Source organism: Carassius gibelio, chromosome A5, assembly GCF_023724105.1.
Source record: "Carassius gibelio isolate Cgi1373 ecotype wild population from Czech Republic chromosome A5, carGib1.2-hapl.c, whole genome shotgun sequence".
NCBI classification, from domain to species: Eukaryota; Metazoa; Chordata; class Actinopteri; order Cypriniformes; family Cyprinidae; genus Carassius; species Carassius gibelio.
Genome location: NC_068375.1, coordinates 26,765,062 through 26,791,469, shown reverse-complemented (window position 1 = coordinate 26,791,469; position 26,408 = coordinate 26,765,062). Strand labels below are relative to the sequence as shown.

The 26,408-nt window shown below is 37.4% G+C and overlaps 1 protein-coding gene across 1 annotated transcript in view; it reads right to left on the bottom strand.

Moving 5' to 3' along the window:
• Positions 1-775: 775 nt before the first annotated feature.
• The window catches only part of LOC128007905 (sphingosine-1-phosphate transporter SPNS2), a 65,734-nt gene continuing 40,101 nt past the window's right edge, over positions 776-26,408 (bottom strand). The window contains exons 4-13 of the mRNA XM_052592841.1: positions 24,187-24,338; positions 20,775-20,841; positions 17,170-17,312; positions 16,662-16,814; positions 16,383-16,572; positions 13,320-13,385; positions 12,717-12,815; positions 8,713-8,876; positions 5,594-5,628; positions 776-3,606 (exon numbers count right to left, since the gene is read on the bottom strand). Coding sequence (XP_052448801.1) covers positions 5,595-5,628; positions 8,713-8,876; positions 12,717-12,815; positions 13,320-13,385; positions 16,383-16,572; positions 16,662-16,814; positions 17,170-17,312; positions 20,775-20,841; positions 24,187-24,338 — 1,068 coding nt within the window. The 3' untranslated portion in view covers positions 776-3,606; position 5,594. The remainder of the gene's footprint in view (positions 3,607-5,593; positions 5,629-8,712; positions 8,877-12,716; positions 12,816-13,319; positions 13,386-16,382; positions 16,573-16,661; positions 16,815-17,169; positions 17,313-20,774; positions 20,842-24,186; positions 24,339-26,408) is intronic.

The window sequence follows — 26,408 nt, the reverse complement described above, 5'->3', positions numbered from 1 at the left end:
CTACATTCTTCTTCTCTGGAGTCACAGAAACTGTTGCCGGGCAACAGAGGTGCACTGTGCCTCTCTAAACAAAGCTGGACTTTATCCTGTCCCCCAAATCCTGAATCACACTGGTCTATGAAAATGAAACCCACCCCTCCTCCTACCTCTGAAAAAGAGGAATAGAGAGGGCTTCCAGCTCTGGAGTCTGCTCCAGGTATGTGCTAATGGGATCTGTGACATTAGAGGCTGTTCATGTGCTGTAGGAGTGTAGCTCTCGGATTGGGAATCCTGCCTCTAGTCACTCTGAGAATCAATAGTGTGGAAGGATCTTCTTGTGCTGCGTAACGTTTTTGTGAAAACCATTATGCTTTTTTTCTGGATTGCTATATGGAAGGTTCAGAAGAATAGCATTTATTAGGCATAGACATTTTCATTTGTAACAATATCTTTACTGTCACTTTCGATCAGATCATTGCATCCTTATTGAATAAAAGTAATAATGTTTCTTTCCAAAAGCCAGGTCCTAATGACCATAATCTGACTTTTTTTTTTTTTATTATATGTAATATAAATTTACTAAATTTAAAATACATTTATTAAGTCAATGTATTATAAACAAATTAACAATGAATGAATAATGGGGTGTTTAAAAAAAAAAAATCAAAAGATTAATGAATTCTGAAAAATGGTTGAACATTGTTAGGCCATGATACCTAATGCATAGCATTAACAAATGACAGATCAAATGCATTTAATAATTAAAGTTAATCATGTAAAGACGACACCGTATTGCTCTGTTTTGATTAAATAAGTTTATTTTGATCAGTTATATATAAGTGTATATCCCCGTGGGAGCATCACAGTAAATGTCCTAAATACTTCTCTTTATAATCACACTTGCTCTAAAAAATAAAATCACCTTTTAATTTCAGCTTGAAATCAGAAATAGGTTCATCTTTACAGAATTCTTGTATGACAAGAAAATGTGCAATCTGAAATACTCAACTCTCACGATTAAGCAATTAAAATGATGTCATAAAACTGCTCATTAGCAGTAGAATTGTGTTGATAAAATGAACTCGGCCTTACAAATATTGAGCCAGTCGTTCATCTAATCCATATCTCCGTGAGCATTGCCTTTCAACAAACAAATAAACAAATATTCATATAATCATTGACAGCATGTAAAATAACTTTGAAAAGCTAGTAGTCAGGCAGTGAATGGGTAATAATCCCTCAAAGCCAGCACTTACAAAATGCCAGTGTAGAACTATTGAATTAGACAGTAAGAGAAACCCCCCTGATCAGCACATTATTCACACACCCAGTTGCTTGTGCAAAATAAAGTAGCAGTTCATTGGTCTAACAAACATGTTGGTACACAATAGATGTCCTTTTGTATGTGTAAATCATGCTGTGTGTGTGAACCAGTAAAATAATTGGCTCCTATGAAAACAGTTCTCTGAGATCAACAACTGAGAGATTCTTCAAATGGTGACGAGGAGGCTTTTTTTTAAAAACAAAAACAGAGCTGTACATAATATCTATGACATTGTTTTTCCCTTATTCCATCTATCAGCAAATATCTTGCAAATAAACAAATCAAAAACGTAATAAATACATTGCATCAAAGCAGTTTACAATATATTAAAATTGCTGCATAATATAGTTTATCTTTCTAGTGTTTATATATATATATATATATATTTATAAAACTCATATTTGTAAAAAGAAAGAAAAAGACATGTAAAAGAATAATAATAATAATAATAATAATAATAATACAAAAGCTTCATTAAGATAAATTTGCATGTGTAAACACACAGAATCACATTCAAAGGCTTTTCACCTGACATGATGAAAGCGAAAAGGATATGACTGGCAAATAGGGACGGTAATTTCACATGATATGACAAACTTAGATCGTCTTTTTTCCAATCTATAGGCAAAGTGCTTTTCTCAAGATGGGGAACAAGCCTCAACTTATCTATGAGAACAGATTTACATGCGAACGGCTTCAGACGCAGACAGATTTGGTAACACCAATTTGCAAAAACATGACAGTGGTGTGTGTGTGCTGTAAGAAAATCTTGCTAAATATCAGAATATACAAATTATTGCCACTGTCAAAGCTTTCATTTTTGTTAATGATGAAATCTTCTTTTAAATTGCATATATTACAAACTATACTCTGAAGCGAAACCACACAGTCCAATAACAGCGAAAATCAATATTTGTAGCAATTTTACCCTCCAAGTTTATCTCTTCATATTTATGACTACTCAGTGAAAAGCAAAGTGCTTTTCTTAGTGTATGCAACATATTCAAATATATGTTTTCTGCTATAAAAAAGACCCTCCACAAAATTCACAGATTTAAAAAAAAAAAAAAAAAAAAACAGATCTAGCTTAACCTCTGAAAATGGATGGATTGCAGTGTAGGTAATTAACTTGGCTGCAATGCACTATGATCATTTCTGCTCTCTTCTTTTCCAGTAAAGGGATATGTAAAACTAAATGACCAAGGTAAGTCGACATACAAAGACTTTCATTCTAATGGACTGAGCTTGTGAATCTTATCTGCGGTTAAAATGAAGGTTTGCCTGTCTGGGTGGGTAACCCGGCACTGCGGAAGGAATTCCTCACGGAAAAACACTAGACAAGAGACGATAACCTTGGCTTTGTTCACTTGTTAACATTTTTCAGTGTTTCTGCTCTCCTCTTGGGTGCACTACATGATTTATCCTGGCAGACTCTTCAGTAAAGCTCAGTATGAAAGCATTTACATGTCGTTTCTTCATTATAAAAAGATAATTTTTACAATCCAGTGTCCCTTTCAGCTAAAGTTTAGGGAGTCCCTCCAGATTCATTTGTAAAAACACAGTCAGAGCAAGAAGAGAAAAGACAATGATCGATTTCAACGATCTCAGGTGTCATGCGTGGCTGTGTGATTTCACTGGCACTGCATTAAAATGGTAAGTGCTAAGAAAAAGAATGGAAAAATACATTTAATAATACACTAAGAAAAGTGACCAGGGACCAGACCTGTGCCTCGTCCAGATTTCTTAAGGCAGGGCTCACCATGTAGTTTGTTTTTATTGGGTATTTGATATGATGTGACTTGTGTGATTCCTACAGTTCTGTGTTTACAGTTTTTGGGGGATTTTGGCGTATTGGTGAGCCCCTCGCTGGCTGTGAGCATCATTGGTACTGGTCCCCATTAGGAATGTGATGCTATGGCACTTGGTGCAGCTCGACAAGCAGCGTGACAGAACGGGAGCATGTGTCCGTTCTGTGTTCAGTAGTATGGCACTGAGCGCGCTAGCGCACCCTCTTCCAAACACCCATGTGGCTCTTTATATACATCATTAACAGCTGCACAACCAGCTGCTGACTGGCTGACCTCTTGCCAGCTGCAGGTTTCCCAGGGCAAGCATTTCAGAACGGCCTTCACAGAATGGGACGGAAAAACTGAAAAGATAGGATAGCTGTGATTCGAGAGTATATTGAGTGTGCGTATAGTGAGTTAGCTGCAAGTTTTATTCCTTCTGTTTTTCTTCCTCTACTTGTCCATATTTTCACCCCACTTTTGCTTCATTGTTGCAGCCTCTTCTCATTTGGTAACCTGAGGGAATGAAAAAGACAAGGACGGGTCAGTAGTTGTTGAATAAAACTTGGAGCAATAACATCCTTGTATCTGGCTTCTCAACAGGATGCTTCATTTTGATTATTATAACTCACTGCCCACTGAGCCATCTGTCTGGTGCTGCTGGTGAGGTAAACCAAGCCCCATCCTCAAACACCAGAGCTTCTGTAAGCTTCGCACAGCTGCCCCACTGACATCACAATATGTGTCTGTCACACACTTGACAATTATTTTAATCTGACTCATTTAATAAATGTTGTAGAGAAAGGAAAAGCAGTATTTACAGTAATGTAAGATGCTATCTGGCTCATCCAACGTAACAAAAAATGTTAAATACTAGAGCATTATGCTCAGATAATCGCATCAGTGACGTTTATGGAGCATCCAGGGTCTTGTTTGGGATTTGTCTATCATTATGCCACAAATAATCTGGCCTAGAAGCTCCTCTACTCCATTATATTAAAGATTTGTTTTGTTTTTTCATTGTGTAATAACACACACTCCTACTCAGTGAGAATGCAGTAATTATAGACCTCACAGGGGGTTTGTCCTTTTTATTTAAAAATGCAGATTTATGTCATACAGCCCTGTTAATTTCATATGGAGAACACTTTATCTGTGCAGTGCAGACTGCTGTGGTTTGGGTTATTGCAGCTCCAGTGGATCATCATCAGTGCGCTCATTGGGACTATATGCTACTACTACTGCTGTTTTCTCCAAAATGTTATTGATTCACATATTAAATTGATCAGTAAGACATTTAGAATATTCTGAAGTCTAAAGGATGTGTCGGACACATCGAGCACATCCTCCATTTGCTTTATAATCCAAGGGCAGTGGTCCATATCTCCATTGCTTTCCCTTTTCATCTCTCATTTGTTCCCTCTAATATCTTCTCATTGCTTTGGTTGAAAGCCCTTCCGGGCTGAAATCTTTGGTCCTAATCAAGGCTAATGTCAGAGTAGTGATTTTTCCCATACTTCCACTCCCACTGTCACATCACTGTGCCTCCTCATAATTCCTTTTCTAATAGCGGGTATGTGGGTGTCCGTCTGTTATGTAACTCTGCGGTTGGAAGATAACTTCTTCCATTTATATGTGTCTTAGGCAATATGCCATCCCGTGCTCATTTATGCTAATTGATATGCCTCTGACTGGCTAACCCTCAAGGCCACGGTTTACACTGTATCCAACCAGAGATATTTCATAAATTTCTCGTTAAACTGCAGTAATATAACATTGTTAACGTAATAAAGAGTAGTAGTATTGCTAATTAGAAAGTGGAGGGTGCTGTAAAAGGAGTAGGACAGCTAACTTGGGACAGCGTGTCAGCAGAACAAAAATACATGACCACATTTAACGGTTACAATCCACCCTCTCAGTCGAAAAGTTGGAGGACTAGTTATTTTAAGTGTACTGCTCTCATTCACTTTGTCCTCCACCTAAAGTACTGAAAACCAGGGAAGCCTATTTCCTGATGTTGTTAGATGTTTTCCTGCTCTTTCTTTTGATGCTTTGCTGTTCTTTTAGACCATACAAAGTCATGGTAATTATACAAACAGGCTCATAACAGTGAGTGTAAGAGAAAGAGGGGAAGGGGGCATGAACAGAAGCCTGAAGAGGAGATCATCTGCAGAAAAAAAACTACTCAAAATTTGTATTATAATGAAAAGGTGATGCTACTATGAGGCCAAAGCCAATTTCACAAATTCTATTCTATTCTATTCTATTATGATGCACAAAGACTTCCGTGTGTAAAACATAAGGTAAATAAAGTTACGTGTGCAGCTCTGGAATTTCATAAAGGTGGTATGTTATTATTTCTCCCCTTACAGTCCCGAATACCTTTCAATAAATAAGCTTTAACCATTGTATTTTCTATTTTGAAAGAACATAAAGATAGCAGTTCAAGAGGAAGAGGGGGGGGGGGGCTTTGTTGAAGACTTGCAGGAATGTGAGGTCTTACCTTAAATGGACGGCAGTTGGGAAAGCTGGCTTACTCTGGAGAAAGAAAAAAAATGGAATAATGAGGGGAAAAAATTGTGTATACAGTATTTGTGCAATGTTTTTCATCATTTGTACACTACACATCAGCAGGATCTCTTAATGCAGGGATTTTCAAACTGGGATGCTTATTGTCCTTAATTTATTTTGTAGGGTTATCAAAGTAAACTAAAGATATTAATTACAAATGTTTAAGACAATTGTTTTAACTCATTTGATGTTGTTTAGCTTGCTTCAAACTGGTTGGAAATTATGAGATTAATCACAATTATTTTTACAGCTATGTTTTAAGAAGTAAAAAAAAAAAAAAAAAAAAAGATTTGACTTAAAATACTCCTAGTTGGTAGAACTTAATGCACAGCAAATATTCTCCAGATAATATGATTTATATGTTACACAATAGTTCATGTTTAGGGGTCCTTGGGTTAAAAAAGTTTGATTGTTTTAATTACAAAGCAAATTCACAACAGCATTAATGAAATATTACTGTTTAGGTACAGGAGTGCTTTGATTCAGTGAGACCACAAGTGGTCAGGTTAGTGATGAAAGTTAGTGGGGATCCAGATTCTTAATGCACCAGACATTAATTCTGTCTATAAGTACTTCAGTTCACCTCTTCCATCTCAGCATTTTCACTTCTTTCCTTTTTTGCCCTGTGATATGAAGTTCCTTCTTGTAATTTCAGTCACTCTATTACAAATCTCAATGGGGACACTTCACAGGCTGCTAGTGCTTTAACACCCAGTTAAGGGATGATTATATCTACAGTATGTCCTTATGGACACCATGCCAACTGAAGCCAGGCAGAAAAGGATACGAGACAAATACGTGCGTGTGTGTATTTTTGCGTGACTGCCTGGGTGCACAGTGTTTTCCCCTGCACTATAAATGGCTCCCTCACGGCCCAAAACAGCTAACAGCCTAGAAATAAATTACTCTTCAAGCTCAATATATATTCCTCCGCTCCAGTGAACACCTTTCATTTTGCATGTTGTGTCTATAAATAGAGGAAGACAAACACGGATGCTATATTCATGCAACAAGATATTTGTGAATAAAGAATTAATGGGCTTGAGACAGCACAGTTAAAATTATATTTTTAGACTGGACGTTGTCTTGTAAGTCAATGCTTATGAAAATCTGTGAGAAGGGTGTTAGGTAAGAGTATTTGTTGGAAAAGTTAAATGTATAATTGCACAGGCTCATAACAACTGGATATAAAGCTGCTGATTTTGGCATGCATGACATAGCAGCTCATTACATAGTATATAGTTACAATTTTCATGCAACCAACAGAGCAAGTAAACTGCTTTAAATGTCTTTAAGAATATACCTTCACTTGTCATATTTAGTCAATTTAAAGGTGATTATTTTTATTTATCATATTTTAAATTCAAAGGCGAATATCATATTTATTTAAAATTATAAAACATTTATACATTTAAACATTTATTTTTTATTAAAAGTGTTTTTATCTTATTCTAAATAAAATAAAAATAACTATTCATCATTTTATTCCAAATTTAAAGGTGAAGATTTATTATCATGTTCTAAATTTAAAGTGCAATTATTTTTTGTTATAATTTATTTTACACTTGAAGTGAAGTTTGCAAAATATGCTCTCTCATCCCATTATAAAATAAAGAGACAACAATAAGTCATTCATAGGTTTTCCCCAAAAAAGCACTGTGGCTCTTTACAGGCATTGCTCTGTTTGTATGAGAATCTGACCAGCTTGGCATAGCAACACTGGCTCCACCAATTGTGAAAGTTTTGGGCAGGGATCTCTGTTTACCTGACCAATAGTAGAAGTGGGAAGTGTTCAGGGAAACTTACTTTAAAATAGTCAGTAATATATTATTCTGTTTGACACAACACCTTTAAACATGGTCACGTTATTTTGTGCTGAGATGTTAGGATTGATTTATTTAAGCCCAGTGCCTATGGTTTCAAGTGCACTACTTGTATTCCACTACATATGATATATAGCAGGGAAAAAAGCAGATTTAACAATCCTGCTGAGTAGCTTTATGTGAAAAATGACTATAATAATGAATCTGCATGTTGGCATTAATCTAACAGATGGCAAGACGAGAAGAACAGCCAGCATCCTGGGCTGTCTCTAAAACCTATCGTGGGACGATCTTCCACAGTAATCCAACATACCACCCTGCCTAAAAATGTCCCCAAGCAGACAGGAAGGAAATCATTTTTGAGTGGCAACGCACACAGGAAATCCACTAGATACAAGACGAAAGTGAGTCATAAAAGTCGGGTATCATATTTGATACCTTTTAAGGGAATGGGACTCTTCTATATCTGTTTTAGATGAAGGTCTGTTTTAAAATGGCTATGTTTAAATGTGCATATATGTATATATATATATATATATATATATATATATATATATATATATATATATATATATATATATATATATATATATATATATATATATATATATATATATATATATATATATATATATAGGACAAATATGCTTATGTATGCCATGTTAAAGTGAAATGACATGTTTGGTTAGTTTGAATAGCAAGAGACAACATTGGGGTTTATTTGATCCTTCAGTTCCTCTCATGCCGTCACTTCATAAATGCTACTTTCATAAAATTACTTAGTTAACTTGTGTCTTGCTAATGCTAGTCTACTGAAATTACCTTTACTTTGAAATCTCTCCTATAATGGAAAATGATTAGAGTAAGAGAAGGTCTTGATCTACTAAACTGCAGAGTGGCCTCGTATGAGAATACATCTAGCTCTCTGTCCATCTATCCATCTCGCTTATCCTCATGCATTAACTGTCCACCTGAGGCTATTCACCAGTCACACGAAGATGGCAAAGGCTACCAAAACCACCATGACAACCACTATTTTCAGGAAATGGGAAATTATAACCCTGTTTAGCAACCCTTGAAAGGAAAGCACCTTGATGTTTTCAGATAGTTGTCGGAAAATGACTTTCCAGTTCAAGTTCAAGTTCAAGTTCAGCTTGAAGAATAATGACTTGAAAGATTGGGCTGAATTACTGCTATCAAGGTTATGAGTACAGGCTTAGGCACTCACTGTTTCTCCGCTTTGTCACGATCGTCAAGGAAGAAGAGGGCGGTGGCCAGGAAGAACATCCCCCCCAGAACAATGACAAAGGGGCAGAGCATGAGGGCATAGCCCAAGCTCAGGAACTCCCATAACACTGATTTGGAGTAGCTCTCCTGCAGCGAGTCTGATATCTGCAGGAACACATAGAAACACAAACAACAGAGCACTTATTAGCAAACTCTTAGCAAACATTAATGTAATAATTAACTTACTAATATTGTCTTGAAGAGCTGTGCTGTCAATCAGTTATAGGGCGAATGGTTAATTATGTTAACTTGTCTTAAGCTATTGGTATCTGTTGAACAGTGAGCCAATATATCTACAAAAAGATGATAAACATGAAACTATCAGGGAGTCATTTAGTTTAGTTAAAATTTTACAAACTGATTTAATTTTGTGCTGTGTGCTCCCTTAGGATTCACTCAGTTAGTAGTCAGCAACTGGTTCTTAATGTTAATAACCAAACAATGTATTTCCTATGTGATATTAGCAGGGGAAATCCTCATTTTAGAGAGCATGTGATTGTATAAAAATTATAAAAAATTTGTAGTGCGGGACGAGTCGGTAATATTTTTCGTTCCATTTCTTGAAAAATCATTTTTATATGCCAGCATCTGCTAAAAATAAATTGTCATTGACTATGAGCACACTAAAGGCCACAAACTCTAATCTTGATATCATAAACTCTTTAGAACCAAGCCCACTATTTAAAACAGACTTTTGAACAGAAGACAAGGCTAATATGCAAAAATGTATTGTTCAGGCTATTCTAAAGTAGCATATTATTAGCAAATAAAGCAGAATGTGACATAAAGATACTAACAGCAGCATTAAAAAGATGTTTAGCAGGACTAATGATCTCCTCAGGGTCCGTCTGACTCACTTTAGCATAGCTAATCCTTTATTAGCACTAGCGTGTCTGTAAGTCTCGAGGGTGAGGTAGGAATGCTGACTCTAAAGGCTGTGAGAGTAGGTGCTGACTGTGAGGTCTCTGTGTCTTTGTACCTACTTAACCATATTTTGGGGACAAATGTGTACCCAGAAGTAAGTTAAATCTGACAAAACATCATTTTTGGGATGTCCTCATTTGTAAAACTGGTATAAAATAAAGTAAATAGAGGTTGTTGTTGTTTTTATTGTAATAATGCAGGAAGATTAATGTTAGGGTTAGGTTATACTATCTATAACTAGCTGTATGTAAAAAAAAAACTACTACAGAATGTCCCCATTTAGATAGCTAAGCAAATGTGTGTGTGTGTGTTTGTGTGTGAGCAGACCACACTGCTGTATGTGTGTGTATATGTCAGCCTTCATGATGCCAAACATGAACTATTTCTACTGATAAAAATAGGGCTGAAATTGAACATTACTGGTGCGTGTCTAATGAGGTTTTTTTATTTATTTTTTTGCAAAAGATGGTAGATTTCAGCTGATAGCCTACTTTTATAGATAATTACACCACCCACTATGCCTGAGGATATTGATTCACACAGGTACTCTGTAAGTTTTTACTTCAGTTAGAGTGAAATGGAGCATTACCAGGTGTTTAGGAAATCTTATTCATTCACTAGTTGAATGTGTTTTCTTACATTTCTTTCCAGCTGTCTTTAGTAAGCTATTGGATTTCAATACAGTCATAACAGCTCTCTTGGTATAATGTTTGGAAAAACTATATTGTCAATGCCATATGTCAAATTTCCTGTGTTTTTTTCTGGCAGATTTCTTTGCAACAGAAGTACGTCACAGCCACCATCACACTAGCCTTCCAGACCTCCGGAGTGAAATTATCAAGTAGCTGTTGAGTCATGACTTGGTCCCACATTCCTGGATTTGACAGGCTAGAATGTCCACACATTTCCTCTGAAGACATACCCGTGCTACTAACTTAGAGGTAAGTAGAAGAATATTGTATTCTCAGGAAGCAACCACGTCGATTAACCACAAATGAAACAGAATTATAACCACACTGTCCAGCTGTCTATCAGCAGATAGGGCGTTTTGAGCAGATGGAATGTGGTGGGTTTCTAACACAGCGACTTGAGTGAACTTGACCTCTGGTCTTTGGGAAAAGGCCATTCCTGACATTCTTGTCAATAAAAATCTTGTTTTTCTAATCCTACACGTATTTGCTTGTTTCATATTAGGCTAAATTCATTTTAGCACTCTTGGAACTCATTAAAAAAAAAAAAAAAAAACGCTAGCAATGGCTTTGGGATAGATTCCCACAGAATTTACATTTACTCATCTAACAGAAACTTTTATCCAATACAAAGTATAATACAAAGGGAACTTGATAAAATGCATAAAATAAAATAAAAAGCAATTAATACTTTTACTCAGCATTAAGAAACATTAAATTAATTGAAAGTGACAATTAAGACATTTGTAATGTTATAAAAGTTTATGTTCTTCTTTTTTTTTATCAAAGAATCCTAAAAAAGTATCATGGTTTCCATGAAAATATTATGCAGCATAACTGTTTTAAACAATGATAATATTGAATGTTTTTTAATTATCAAATTAGCTTATAAAACATCTTACACACAGATTTTTTTTAACAGTATTGTAGGTCGCTTAGAATAAAAGTGTATATTAGCTAGGAAAGTGTTTACTACTTATCCCCTTCATTCGATGTAGTATCTTAGAGTATAACTCATGACATAAGCATCTAAAATTAAACTCATGATATAAGCATCTGCTAGACAGGTGATATATCATATGAAAATTAAAAGGCAAATTCCAATTGATGGAGAGATAAAAAATATATATATATTATAAACAACTTACAGGTAGATTACACCCACTTCTTAGCTTCTGCTCTGTTTATGGCAGTGTATTGAAGTGTATGGGAGAGACAGATAAAGAGCAAACACTGCACATGCACTTTGGTTGCAAGAGGTCGAAGGTGACAATGGAATAAGAGAACAATGGTCTGAACCCTGAGTCCTACATGACAGAGGGCCCTGAACCTGTCAAAAGCACTGACAGGAGTTACTGTTTAGCTTGGATCAACTCCAGGAACTCCTGTTCGGAATGCCAGGAATGTCTACAGGAGTCGGAAGTCTAGGAACCACAGTGTGCTTTTTCCGGAGTTAAGAAGAATGATGAATTTATGCTGCGCTGTGATCGGTTTGGCTTTGTTTTCTTAACATGAACAAGAGTGGAAATCGGAAATGGGAAACAGAGCCAGGGTCAACGTACGAAATCATAGAGCACAATGTCACACGGCACGATACGACGTAGCTTATTGTTACACAGAATTATTTTAGAGACTGATGGGAACACTTGTGGATGAATGTAGCCTTGAATGAGCTGGTAACTGGTATATAAACATGTCTCCTGTGGAAAGGTATTACTGGAAAGACAGTTCAGGGCGAGCGGGAAAACCTTTAGAGGGCTTTTGTGTAAATCAGCTATTGGGAACTAGAAGTATTAAACAAGAAAAGAAGCAATGAATGTTTTTGTGTAGCTTTGAGAGCTCAAAATTGTTGACTTCCTGCTTCTAGCATTATGTTTTTTCTCAGACCTGCTTGAGTGTCAATAACCTGATTCTTCCACATGGTTGTCAATTTAGCGCACTCTGACTTTTGTGGATATTAGAGAAGTTAGAGTCAGGTTTACATTATTTAGTAAACTGATTTCCACAATAATTAAAAAGTATATAACAAACACAATTAATGTTACCATTTGAGTGAAAAAAAGTATGTTTTGTTGTAGTTTTAGGAGCTCTGACACCACAATCTTGCAAACCACAGAATGTGACGTCACAGGGTTGGTTTCCTCGCTTGGCCAGTGAAGTAATGTAAGCATTTCTTTAATATGATTACATTAATTGTGTTTGGTATAATTGTTTTTTTTATAAAAGTGGAAATCGGTTTACTCCAAGACCACCATATAATGCCTGTACACGCCAAGCACTTAATATTGAGCAGTACATACTAGTAGCAGGCAGCATTCTTAGACATTCTTACCAAGCCAATGAGGTATGGACTCCCAGCATCCCCTAGTAAATGTGAGGTGAAGCCTTGGAAGGCAACAGCAGTAGCTCTTCTGGTTGGTATGACAACAAACTGGAGAGAGACAGAGGTGATAGTAAAACAACTGTGAGAATTTCACATTAAATCATAATAGGAAAATAAAAGTACCACGAGTGCTCACTTAAGCAGATGCTGTCAGAGCGCTTTACACTGACCAAAGCTGACTGGAGTTAAGTATGCAGTAAGACCTTGACTGACTCGACTTCATGACAGCTTTTCTTGCTAAATCTTTCACCCTCTGTTTACTGCTTCTCTCTTCTCTCTCAGTCTCTCTAACTCACTCGCCTCCTTCAGGCAAAACTACTCGAACTGAAAATGTTATTTCGTTTTATTTTCCATGAGTGGCGTTTCCATTAAGCGCAATCAAAGGCAGCAATTTTGTCTTGGGCCCCACCCAAGCTATCCCAAACCTCGTCGTCATGCATCCCACCATTCAAAATAAGAAACTAGCCTGAGAAGATGACCACTTTTGTTACGGTTAAAAGCTTTAACGTTTCCACTCGATGCAGCAGATAAATACAGGCTTTCAATACGAACCATTAAAATGTCCGCTGTAATGGCCCAGTTCAAAAAGAGCAGCGTCTCTCCGATGAAAATGCAGATCTGTGAAGAGAGTGAGGGGAGAAAAATAGAAAATACATTTTAATTTTAAAATAAAAAGTTCCTGTACTTGAAGATAAATACATTCAGATAGCAGGGTTTGCAGTTGGTCAAAGACTCCATTAACCCAGCTCATCTACTAAAAAAAAAATATATATATATGTATATACCAGAGTGGAACCTAAAATGTCTGGTGGCTGAAAACGTGTTACATTTAACAAGTTGTTTTAACAGACTCGCATGACCCCAGGAGAACAGACTAGCTGACTTCAACATTCCCAAACAAATGAACTGATATCCTACAGTGTCTGGTCTGGATTTTCAAGGTGCTTATGGCAGATTGAGACACAAGGATTGAATATCTCCACTAATCTTATTGACTTGACAGAATGTAGATTCTCTTTCCACGTCTCTGAGGCCAAAATGCGACTGACGGCAGCTGCTGGGGTCAAACCAGATGGGACCGTGTGAAGAACTGTAGGTTGCAGGGGAATTTGATCGTTCAAGTGGCCGTTCTGACTTTGACAGGGTCTTATGTTGGGCTCAGAGTGATATGTTGAGCAAGTTTATGGGTCTAGAACCTTCCATTTCTATGCTGGTGTGAAAGAATATCTGAAGGTGAGGAAATTAAAGTGTGAAAGTGTGTGTGTTTGTTCGGACATTTATGAAACCCTGTCCCAAAATGACTTGAGGCTCAGACAGCGTGACGGATGGACAGACAGCTAAAACTATAAAGCCCTGCAGGACTCTGGTTAAGGGCTGAAGTGTGATCAGACGAGACATCAACTGTCCCTGCTGGAGCAGACCCTGAAAGAGCTTCAGCGTGCTGTCACATTCTCAGACTGCACATCTGTCACTATCAAATTTTCTCCCTCCAAATATTTCCCCTCCTTAAAGTTTAGGACTCCTTGTTTTTTTGTATGCTCCATTTGGATGTAATTATAGAAGCCTCTTGACAAGTGATTGAAAGGGCGCTCATGTCTTTAGTTGGGAGCTGGGTATATTTCTACTCAGAACTGACGTAATGTTACCTGTTTTGACAAGATGGCATGAAGGCCAGTGGTCCAAATGATGTGTCATTCAATTCTATAAATACCTGTAAAACTTGCCCTGTTGCTCTCAGTAAGACTGACAGGCATGCATTTTTTCCATTTCCACATTTTTCAATTTACTGTAATAAAGCTTAGTTTAACAAGTTTAGTGAGATAACTGTGATTTATATTTAAATGACTTTATACACCAGTTCAAAAAAGTTTTGGGTCAGAACTTTTTTAATTGTTTTGGAAAAGCCTCTTATGCTCACTAAGGCTGCATTTAATTGATCCAAAAATCCATAATATTGTGAAATATTATTACAATCTTAATATTTTTCAAAATGTATTTTTTCTGATAAATTTGACACTGAATTTCCAGCAGCCATTGCTCCAGACTTCAGTGCATTACTCCAGTTGTGCTGATTAATATTTTTGTGGAAACAGTGATACTTTTTATCACGATTCTTTGAAGAAAAAAAAAAAATGCCTTTATTTCAAATAGAAATATTTCGTAACATTATAAATGTATTTCCGATCTCTTGATCAATTTAATACATGTTACTGACTATTAATATCTTTAAAAAATCGTATTGATCCCAATTTTTTTAACAGTAGTATGCATTTTTTATGGAATGTAATTTTATTTTTTATAATTATTAAATCACTTTTATTATACTATAAATTGTTATTCTTTCCTTGTGCTATTTATTATAGATTGTGTGAATTCAAGTGACCCCAACTAGACACCTGAGCAGCCTGTTCTACCCACTGTCTGCTTTATAAATCTATTCAAAGTCAACAGAACACTTAACAAAGGCACAAGAGGTTGCAAAACCAGATCAGTTTGAGGGTACAGTTAGTAACCAGTCCTTTATATTTAAGATAAGGTGACTAACAGTGAGCAAACTTAGAATTTCTCAAGCATAACATGTACTTGATTGTTTTGTTCATAGGAAAGACAAACAGTCCCTAAAAATACTTTCTCACCAGACTTCTCATCAAAAACACTTAAGAGATTCCCAGTCAGGCTTGACCCATTAGGGAGCGTGCTGCATTCAGTTCTGACCTACCTGTTTTTGTTTAAAGAACAAGCATGACCTGGTAGATTCATTTTGTTTTCGTATGCAGCATAACTTTTCCTTATCAGTGACTCAGAAATGCCACAGCCCATTGTTTCTTAGCAGTACCTGTGAAAACTGCTCCCTTTTCCTGCCTTACATGCCAATTATACAAGTAGCCTACACAGCGCCCGTCGCTCTTATTCTTTTAGTGTTGGATTTGGACCTAACAACCCTGCCAAGCAACTATGGCTGTTGAATCTACTGAATGCAACAGATTTGATTTCGTTTAAAGCCTTACATACAACTCTGAATAGAAGTGACCTTATTTGACTGAGAGGACTCATTATAATACAAGGATAGTCAGAAAGGGGTTGCACTAGAGATATTCAGGCCACAGTGTAAAGCAACCTTTCAGGAGAGAATCTCAGTGTTTGCACCACAATTCCATGCCAACTAATATAACAAGAGCTTTTTACATGAAGAATATTGTAACAGATTATCAAATTGTAACCCATGGAAGGCAATTAAAAAATATATTTATAATACACTGCATAAGGAGGAAGGGAAAGTCGTGGCCTAGTGGTTAGAGAGTTTGACTCCTAACCCTAGGGTTGTAAGTTTGAGTCTTGGGCCGGCTATACCATGACTGAGGTGCCCTTGAGCAAGGCATTGAACACCATACTGCTCCCCGGGTGCCGGAGCATAAATGGCTGCCACTGCTCTCTGTGTGTCTGTGCATGCATACATGTGACGTGACATTCAGCCAAGTATGGTGATCCATGCTCAGAATTTGTGCTCTGCATTTAACCCATCCAATGTGTGTAATGCACTTTGGATGGGTTAAATGCAGAGCACAAATTCTGTAAATATGCATGCACACATACATTTTGAAGTTGGCTACTTACATACGCTCCCACTATGCTCTTCTTGGCCACAACAAAGATGAGGCAGATGAAGATAGCAGAGCCCAGCATGCTGACTGCACACACCAGCGGGTCGGCACGCTCCGTCTTCTTTCGGCAGAGCCGCGTGGTCACGGCACCGATCACCACTCCCAACAGTCCTGTCACACAGGTGATGGCTCCGAATATCAAACTGGAGACGAGAGAGAAATATTGTCATTGTCAAAACTGTAATGTCTGTATTTGTGCAATACATCTTAAGCAGCAAGTGTATGTTGGGACCTGTCTGTGCTGCTGCATGGTTGCGAGGTGCAGCTCTCTGCTGTCTTCTGCACCACCTGAGCTCTGACCAGGTACTGCGGGATCCAGATCCCAAACGCCCCCGTGGCAAAAGACACAGCTGCCGATGCCAGAGATGAAAATACATAACTACGGCTGGGGAGCAGAAAGAAAATGAAAAATTACTATGCATAATTTCTTACGTTTTTCTGCATTCGCATTTTTCTTCATCTGTATGCGTTTTTGGCCACAACAAAGATGTGAATCATGATTTTTTTTTTTTTATCGTTTCAAATCATAGAATATATTTATAACTGAAACTATAATTGGTCAAACCACGGGATACTGTAAAAACTGCAGGACCATAAAAACGATAGACTTTGAGGGATCCAATATTCAGACTCGATGGCTGATTGTTAAGTGATTACATCTTGTACGCCCCAATCCTGAATATCTGGTTCATTACATTCTTGAGTGATGAATAGGAAAAAAGAATAAACATTTGGCATACTTTTTGGCAAGAGCTTTCATGTCACAGAGCCAGGAAGTGCGTGTCTGCATACGTCCAGTGATATGGTCAGCACTCCCTCTCTTTGGCTCAGGGACAAAAATGAGAACGAGTGTCCCAGCAATCAGCCCCAACATCGGAGAAACCTTGACACAGAAGGGGGGAAAACAGGGATTAACAAAAAATGCAAATACATTTATAATGTATTTATGTCTGTCTTGTTTTCCGGTAAAATGTCTAAACATCTTGAAACAAGATGAATGTACTTGAGATTTTATGTTTTCTGCTAATATATTTTGAATTAAAGCTGCGGTAGGGAACTTTTGACGCTCTATCGGTTAATAAACAGAATTGCTTGCGTCTTGCGGAAGAACATCGTAGCCTACTTCTCTCTGTTTATGTCTATGAAGAATCACAAAGGTACGGACCGCAGCTCTGATTGGTTGATTTCTTACCGGGAGCGGTCTGTAACTGCAAATGGCAATAGGACCACTGGGAGGAGTCAGAGGAGCTTGATTTTTTTCACAGATTATCTGTCTCATATTCTACTGTCAGGACATAATGACAGGTTTAATAAATATGTAAAAAATATTTTTTTTTTACAAAAGTTCCCTACTGCACCTTTAAGTAAATTTGTTTCTACTCCATTGATAATTTGCTAAGAATAAATAAAAATTAAGTATTATTACCGCAAATTTTTTTAGATGTTTTTACTGGGAAAATGCAAAATACTGCTTAAGAAAGTTTTCAGTGCAGTACTCACTGCTGTAACTAGACTAAACATTTTTGCTTGTATTCTGTGAGTCTGTACCGTCTGTTAAACAAAATCTTGTGCGCTGAACAATAAGAATCTGTCTCACATCCTGTTTGGTCTAGCAAGTTATTCGTTGAGCCCATAATGGCGGTGTTATTTTGTGATTAGCCTATGCTTTAGTATGTTACAGATGAGTTTTATTTCTATTCACATCAGGGTGTGTAGTGTAGGCAGTGCACTAGACTGAAGTGTGAAGTGGACTCCATTAGGTGATGTTTCTTTACTCTATCCTCTCGTTTTCTTTCTCAGTTTCTCCTTGTGAGGGAGCAGCTGTGGTCCACCAGGCCATGAGCTATTATCTCTTTTATCATCTTTCCTGATGGCTACAGCACAGCAGTGTGTGTGCACATGTGTTTGTTGGTTCGCTCGCCCACATGGAAGCAGTGCAAGCGCCTCTGTCGCTTGTGAAAGCCAAAGCAATTCTGTCTGTCAGGCGCAGTCCTCCTGGAGATCATTTATAGCACATTAATGCAAAGCTCTGCTCAAAATTGTGTCTCTTATGGGTTTGTTTGTAAAGATCTAGTGAGCTGCACTGCACACAAATTACTAATCAGTATTTTTTTTCTTAATTTCTAGTTCATTATTTAAACTTAAAATAACACATTTAAAGTAACTTATATCTTAATTTTATCTTAATATACTGTTTAAAATGTTTGTGATTTTATTTTATTTTTTTATAAATGCTTTTGTTTGGAATTTTCTATTCATTAAAAAATCTGGAAAAAAAAATAAAATAAGAATTATCAGTTTCCACAATAATTTGAAGCAGCACAATTATTTTTAACATTGATAAATGTTATGTTATGTTATGCCAATGTTTCTTGAGCACTAAATCTGTATTTATGAATGATTTCTGAAGGATCATTTAGAAAGACGCAAATTACATTTAAAGTATCTAAAAATAGAAAACAGTAATGTTAAATTAATGATAATGAATGATCTCAAATAAATGCACCCTGGTGAATATGATATATATATATAATAATTATTATTATTAATATATATATATATATATATATATATATATATATATATATATATATATATTTTTTTTTTTTTTTTTTTTTTACAGTATTCAGCAGTATAAATCTAATATAGCGAACAACAAGAGAGTGAAACAGATCACTGCGTCCCATTGACGTGCTGCTGTTTTCTGAACTACACTGTGATTCTGTGGACTGAATGTGTCTCTGTGTGCACTGCAGTGCTTTTGATACAGAGCTGCAGTGTCTGTAAAGCCTGGATTTGGCCTTGTTATCCCTCCATAACTAGAAAACCCAGCAACCATAAAAGAGGTCTTTGCAGCGGACCTATTTTCTGACAGTGACACTGGGACATGCCTCACAGTCTCTCTCTATCAAAGCTTACGTTGATCAGTCATCTTGAACTCTGACTCTACCTCAGTATTAAGAGATGCTACCCTTTCCTGCTAATCTCAAGCTACTGTAGCTTCTTTTGTGCTTGTTAAGGTTAGAGCTGGGATGCCAAAGAGCAAGTGTAATCTAAGATCGAGAGATCAAGGTGCTATTTCTCCTGGCATTTCCACTCTCCGACCCGCAGAAGATTGATATTGCTCTCAATAATTAAATAAATAAATCATTAAAACACACTCCCTATTTGAGAACGGAAGGCGACTGAATCTTTAGGGCCCTGCAAAACAAGCGGAAAGTGGCAACAAAAAGTTTTTCCCCCTCAAAACAGGATATGGGTGATATGGATTACCTTTTCATCTGACTGTTGTTTTTATAGTCACTTAAAGTGCCAGTGATGATAAACAGTCCACCAAACCACGAGCATTGTCTTCTCATGGAATGTTTTACTTCATCCAAGAGCTCAAACAATGGCGCTCCAATACTGTTTGCGAAAGTGTTCCGACAAACTACTCCAAATAAAGCTATTCATGTTCCTGAGGGTCACATAACTGTTGTGTAGAGAGGTGTTTTGGTAAGCTTGAGAGGGTTTAACACTTCTTTTAAAAGTCTCCTTTTAAGCCTAAGAGCTCGACAGCCGAACCTCGTTGGAGTTTTAAGAGGCAGCCACACATCAAGCGTAATTCAAGTTCACAATAAGACCCTCGGTGGATTCTTTATGACCCCACGAAAGGAACTTGTAATGAAGCCCAACTTGAGCATTCACCTGTTAATGTTTAAACTGAACAAGTGAAGCAGCCTGTTTTAAAACAGCACTGAGCTAGTGAAGGATGAAAGAATCTAAAGCCCTCTCACTTTCTCTGAAAAGTTGTTTTGGCTCTCGCTCTCTTTTACTGCCCAACAAGTTACAGGCCACAGCTCTTCCTCTCACTCAATCATTTCATAAATTAGTAATTTTAGCTGCATTAAAAGGTGCTCAGCTCCTCTCTTTTGGTTAGTGCTGTGATACATCAAGGCTACTGAGGAATATCCCACAACAAAAGGGTCTGTGTAAGTGAGCCCCCTCTTCTCCTGGGCCTCTGCAGCACAAAGACCGCAGTGAGAACTGGGGAAACCTTGTTCTTGCATTACTTACGGGTAGCGTGTATGCGCGGGACCCGAGAGAGCTGGAGGTAATGCTAAATTAATGCACTTAATCTAGCTGGGCTGTCAGTGCCAATTCCACAGGCTTCAAAGAGGGCAGGAATGTTATGTTTCTTTTTTCAAGAGACAGGCCAAAGGTGCTTTGGGATTCACCTGTCTGCCATGGGTTTTAGGGATATTTTTAATCTGAACGATAGGAACTTGTGTGTATTTGTAGAGGCTCTGCATGCTTCCTCAAAAATATTGATACAACATAACTGAGACATTTCAACAGCTCTTACCCTCAGCGCCCAGTACCAATGCCCTCCAGCATCTTTAGCGATGGATCCCAGGATGTAGCCCAGACCGCTGCGGAGAGAGAGCAAAACATGTCATTATACACAAGCAAATATATCATATTCTAGGAATAAACATACACTCTTCATGCTGGGCATAGCTGGTATAAGCCAGGGTTATTTTAGTTTTGCGTTTTAATAAAGTTTTAACTTCTGTTTTATTTTCAATTTGTATTTTCAGTTTACTTTTAATTTGAATGTAGTTGACAAGTGCCCTAAACCCCTCAAAACCAGCACACCAGACTATTTGACCAACTTCAAAGTTTTTAAAAAGCTGTTTTGCTATGTGCCCGCCTCCTTCACTTGGTCTTTCCCTCCCAAAGTTGTGTCATGTACCCTAAAACTTTTATTCTGGCTGAACTCAGCATGCATACTAATGCCACTGATAATGACTTTACACTGAACATCACCTCTGGCTATGTAAGACAGTCAACCACTTAACATTACTTACAACATTACTTAGGGGTTTAGAATGACAGATCTGCTCCGAGGGAAAGAGAAAGAGAGATGACTGGGGAGAGACGCCAGCTTCCCACACTGTGTCGCTTGGGTTTTTGGATGGATTTGGAGACTGTGGTTAAAATTCTAACATCAAACGTTTGCATGACCTAATTCTGAGAATCCCTGTCTGAAGTTGTAGGATATGGCTACAGAGTGCATGTGTCTCGTGTCTTTTAGTCCTTCTGAGGCGAGACTGCCTGACAGAGAGTGATTTCAGGAAAAGAGGAAGACGGCCACTCAAGGTGGGATCATTTCAACTCTGTTGGTATCTCTTCACACGTAGACCAAACTCTCTCAGCTCTACATCCTGTTTACAGTCTGACAAAGTTTATAACTGTCCTGTTATGATCTCGGTGTGCATGAAGCACATGTGAACACTTCTCTCTGTATACTCTGTCTGTGTATGCAGATTATCTGGTTTGAGACTGTCCCTGATGTTATTTGACTGAGTCGCCTGTCATCGGGCATTGTATGAATTGTTTTCTCCTCTTGGTCATAGTCTGTGTAAAAAAAAAGTTTATTGTGCGTCTCGCTGTTATTCTTTCCATCAAGTCTCAAATTTCATTTCCACAGTATTCCACCATATTCTCTGCATCAGATTCATTGTTATTCTCGTTCTCACTCTCTCTGTCTGTCTGTCTCTATCCTTTGTTTGTACATCTGTTACCAACACTCTCACACTGCTGTGCAAAAGGAAATGAAAAGTTTTTGCTATTTTAAGGTTTATAACAATGTTGTCACTAGTGCACTAGTGAAGGTGTGCGGAACCATAGAAACAAGAGGTACAAGCTGAATTGATCTTTTGTAGTATATTATCATGAATAAAGAATTGATTTCAGAGCACTGCTTTGCTTTCAAGTCTTTGTTTGAATGACAGCAGCACTCAAGCTGTGTGAACTCACTGTGGCCAGAGTGTGACAGACACACACAGTATTGATTAATAACATACACTACTGTTCAAAAGCTTGCGGTCAGATGTTAGAATGATTTCTGAAGGATCATGTGACACTGAAGGCTGAAGTAATGGCTGCTGGAAATTCAGCTTTGTGTCACAGGAATAAATTACATTTTAAAAGAATTGAAATAGAAAACAGTTTGTTTAAATTGTAATAACATTTCACTATAATACTTTTATTTTTATTTTTAATTTGATCAAATAAATCCAGCCTTCGTGTACATAAGAAACTTCTTCCAAAGACATTAATATAATCTAACAGACCCCAAAATTCTCAATAGTATTTTGCATTTATTAAGGAATACTCTATACTAACAGTGTTTTGGAAAAGCAGTCATTTTTATGGCAAATCAGGCTCGGGCATAACTGCAGCGTTGAAATCCTTCTGTTTAATTTTGGAGTGTCCCTCCCAGCATTTATCCTCATACCCACTTCCTGTGTTCCCAGACGCTCGTGCCAGGCTGTCGCTCAGTAGGTAAACCACATTGTTTATCTTTGACTGCCCCTGGAATATCCAAATGATGGACTGACCTGACCCATCAAACAATTGGAGCTTATCAGCTAATACATATTGCTCTCAACATGAGCCTTTCAATGTCAAGAACACCTTACTTAAAATGTAATAACGCACTAAACTTAACTATTTATTCATTGAATATGATTTGGTCCTACCAATTTTATATGTCTATACATTTCTGTACACAAGTTGTCAGTATTACTCTAAAAAGTGTTTTCCATGTCCATAAGAGGACTCAAATTTCCTGCTAAACATTTATCTCGTGGCTGAAGTCACTTCCTGGAAACAGTAACAACCTGAGTGCAGATAAACATGGCTCTAGACAGGAAGCGAGGCGGCACACTACAGAATTCTAGTCTTTCACCTCTTATTGTTCGTACTGTTGATCGCTTTATTATGGCAGAACCCAGTTAGCCTGCAAATACCTCAACTCTCCTGGGACAGCTATTTTTCCATCCTGTCCTTTCCTCTAACTGCATTCAGTCTCTCATCGATACTATTACTAGCTCTCAGAACAGGTCTTTTGGTGACAGCTGCTGCGTTCAGATATTTCATTTAATAAGTCCAGTGTGGGAACAACCATGCATTTTTCTCACTCCAGCAATTTTTTGTGAAACAAGTGTTGTTGTTTGTCTTCTCCATTAGATGAATAGTTACACTGCAAGATGGCCTCCTGTATGTGAACATAATGCAGTTAATGCTGCACACATACAATCATGAATTTTTTTTATCACCTTTCCTGTTTATTTTCCCCCTTTTCTCTCCATTATTTTTCCAGCTCAGTGAACAAAAGAAAATGCCTTGGCCTGTGTTAAATGAGCGTAATATGTGAGCTTAAAGTCTTTCACAGCAGCAGCAGATTTAGAATATCATTGTCTATTTGGCCCGTCTGAGGTGGTGACCAATTCTCCACAACTGACCTTTACTGAGTTGAGATGGTATCTGAAATTATCTGGCTGTCAGAAGCTGTTCCCTTCAGCTTCAGTTCACTTAACCTGACATGAAATGTCTTCATTTACATTACAGTTCTCCTCATGGCTGGTTAAATAGCAATAAAATGACCAGGTTGGATATCAGACTGTATTATATGACTGACAATGCTTAAGTGCTATTGTAAAATGCTAAAGTGCTATTCTCTCACCACTCATCCTATCATCATTGTGGGGTTTTTCACTACAGCTAAATGTGGCATTTATTCTAATAAGTTTTTTTAGAGTTCTCGTAATTCACTGTTTATTTATTGTTAAAAATAGCTTGTAAAAATGACAAATGGGTAATTTTAGCCATTTTGTACTTGAAAATCAATGGATGTGCATTCGTTATCAATCAGACAGTAACTGAAAGAAAATACAGTGTTATTGCAGTCATTAATATCAGATTCTCACCTTCCTAGTGGGATGGCCAAGTAGAATACAGAGAGCATCATGGTCCTTTTGTTATTTATGAACATATCTCCAATGATGGTTGGAGAGATGGATGAGTAGCTTGATTCTCCAATACCCACCAAGCATCTGGACAGCACTAACAACCAATAATACTGCAAAACAAAAAAAGCCATATGATTAGAAGAGTCCAATATCTTTTATACACTATTCAATTGGCAACTGCCTCATAACAATAGCTGTTTTAGCTATTGAGAGTGTGTTCAAGTTTGTGTGGCTTTTTCAGATGTTCAACATTTCTTAACAAAACTGAGCATGTATTAATGGCCAAAGAGCAGTGTCCTAGATTTCTGAAACAGTGGGAACATGTGGCTGTTGTCCTCTGACCTCTATCAGCGAGAAAGGAAGCCAGACTAGGAAACCACCCTTCCCTGAAATGGCCTAGACTCATTGTATATATAGTTGTTCATGTGAAGACGTTCAACCGTGAGTGTGTAATGGACATCCATACTGCTGAGGAGAATTTGGGTCATCCTGGCAGTCGCCCAACTGAGGAGACTACTTATAGATTTCAATGTTGCTTGTGTTCACAGTCCATTTCTTTTTACGCTCTGACCTCTTTTTCTCACTCTCCTTCATAATATCTCATTTGTAGAATGTCACTGGTGGTCTCAGTCTGACAGCAGTGGGGAGTCCAGCCACACCCAGCACTGACGGAGTGAAATAAAATGTAAGGAGAACATGGAAACCCTCTAGACACACCAGGTCATCCCATTATGATAAGATGCACATATATAGCACACACACAAACACACACACATACAGATCTGCCATAGCTGACTTTGATGTGTGATATCTCCTGAGGGGGCTCAAAAAGCCACCTGACCAGCCAGATGCTGTTGTGTCAGGCTTTTGTGTACTAACAAGCTTCTTGTAAATGCTAATGAGATGCTTGTGTGTGCTTGTGCACATATAGCTATATAGTCCTTCCACCAAGGCAGCGTTTATTTGATCAGAGTCATATTGTGAAATGTTCTTACAATTTTAAAATGGTTTAAAATGTATTTTTTCCTGAGCTGCAGCAGCTATTAATTTAGTCTTCGGTGTCACATGAACCTTTGGAAATCATTCTAATATGCAGATTTGATGCTCAAGAAACAGTTCTCATTGTGTTTTTTAATAGGATTCTTTGATGCATAAAAAGTTCAAAAGAACAGCATTTATTAGAAATAGAATTTTGTAACAGTGCATTGCAATTGTTACTGGCTTCCGCATTTATAATTCTCATTTGTAATTCACACTGGATAAACACGTCTGCTAAATGAATGAATTGATGTTTAATTCATCCCATGCTTTCAAAACAGAGGCTGCATTCCTCATGTCCTTCAGCTATTCGATGGTCACTTTTCATTACTGGGATTCCCTCACTCCCTTTCCTGCTTTTCATCCTTTATTCTTTTTCACCTGACAGTCTTTGGTGTGACAGCAGCTCCACGACATACAGCCAAAACAAAAACAACTTTACTTGCTGTTGAATGTTACATAATTCTCAGCAGGGGAATTTCTTTAGTGTACGTGACAGGAATCAGCAAAGAGAGACTGCAGCAAGCTGGGTTATCCTCTGGCACTAAAAGAGGATTTCTCTATCCCTCCCTCTCCCTCTCACTCTCTCTTTCGGCTCCTTTCCTGCTTTTCATGACTATGCTCAAAAATGACAAAAGCTATGTGCTAGTTGTTTATTGACAGAAGTGCTGTGAGGAAATAAGAGAATAGAGGGATGGCAAAGAGGGGGAGTGGATGACTGGTCGTTTGTTTTTTTATGTTTGGGCTGTCATTTGCTGAACATACACATATATGGGAGGAACTTGAAGCTGGTGGTCTATGTAAGTGTCTGTGTGTGTGTGTGTGCGTGTGTGTATGTGTGTGTGTGCAAACAAAAATCGCACTGGATTATTACATTTAATGGCAAAATATAATGTTTGGAAATGTAAACTGATATTTACTACTGACACACTAAAGCAAAAGAAGTGACTTAAAACCATTTTTTGTTGGTGAAAATACTTGGTCTAAGACTTTTGCACATTACTATATATATATATATATATATATATATATATATATATATATAATATTTATTAATTTTATTTTTATTTTTTTATGTGTACATACAAAACGATAATTTATTCTTACAAAGTATAATAATTATTTTTTTTTTTTGTCTTGAC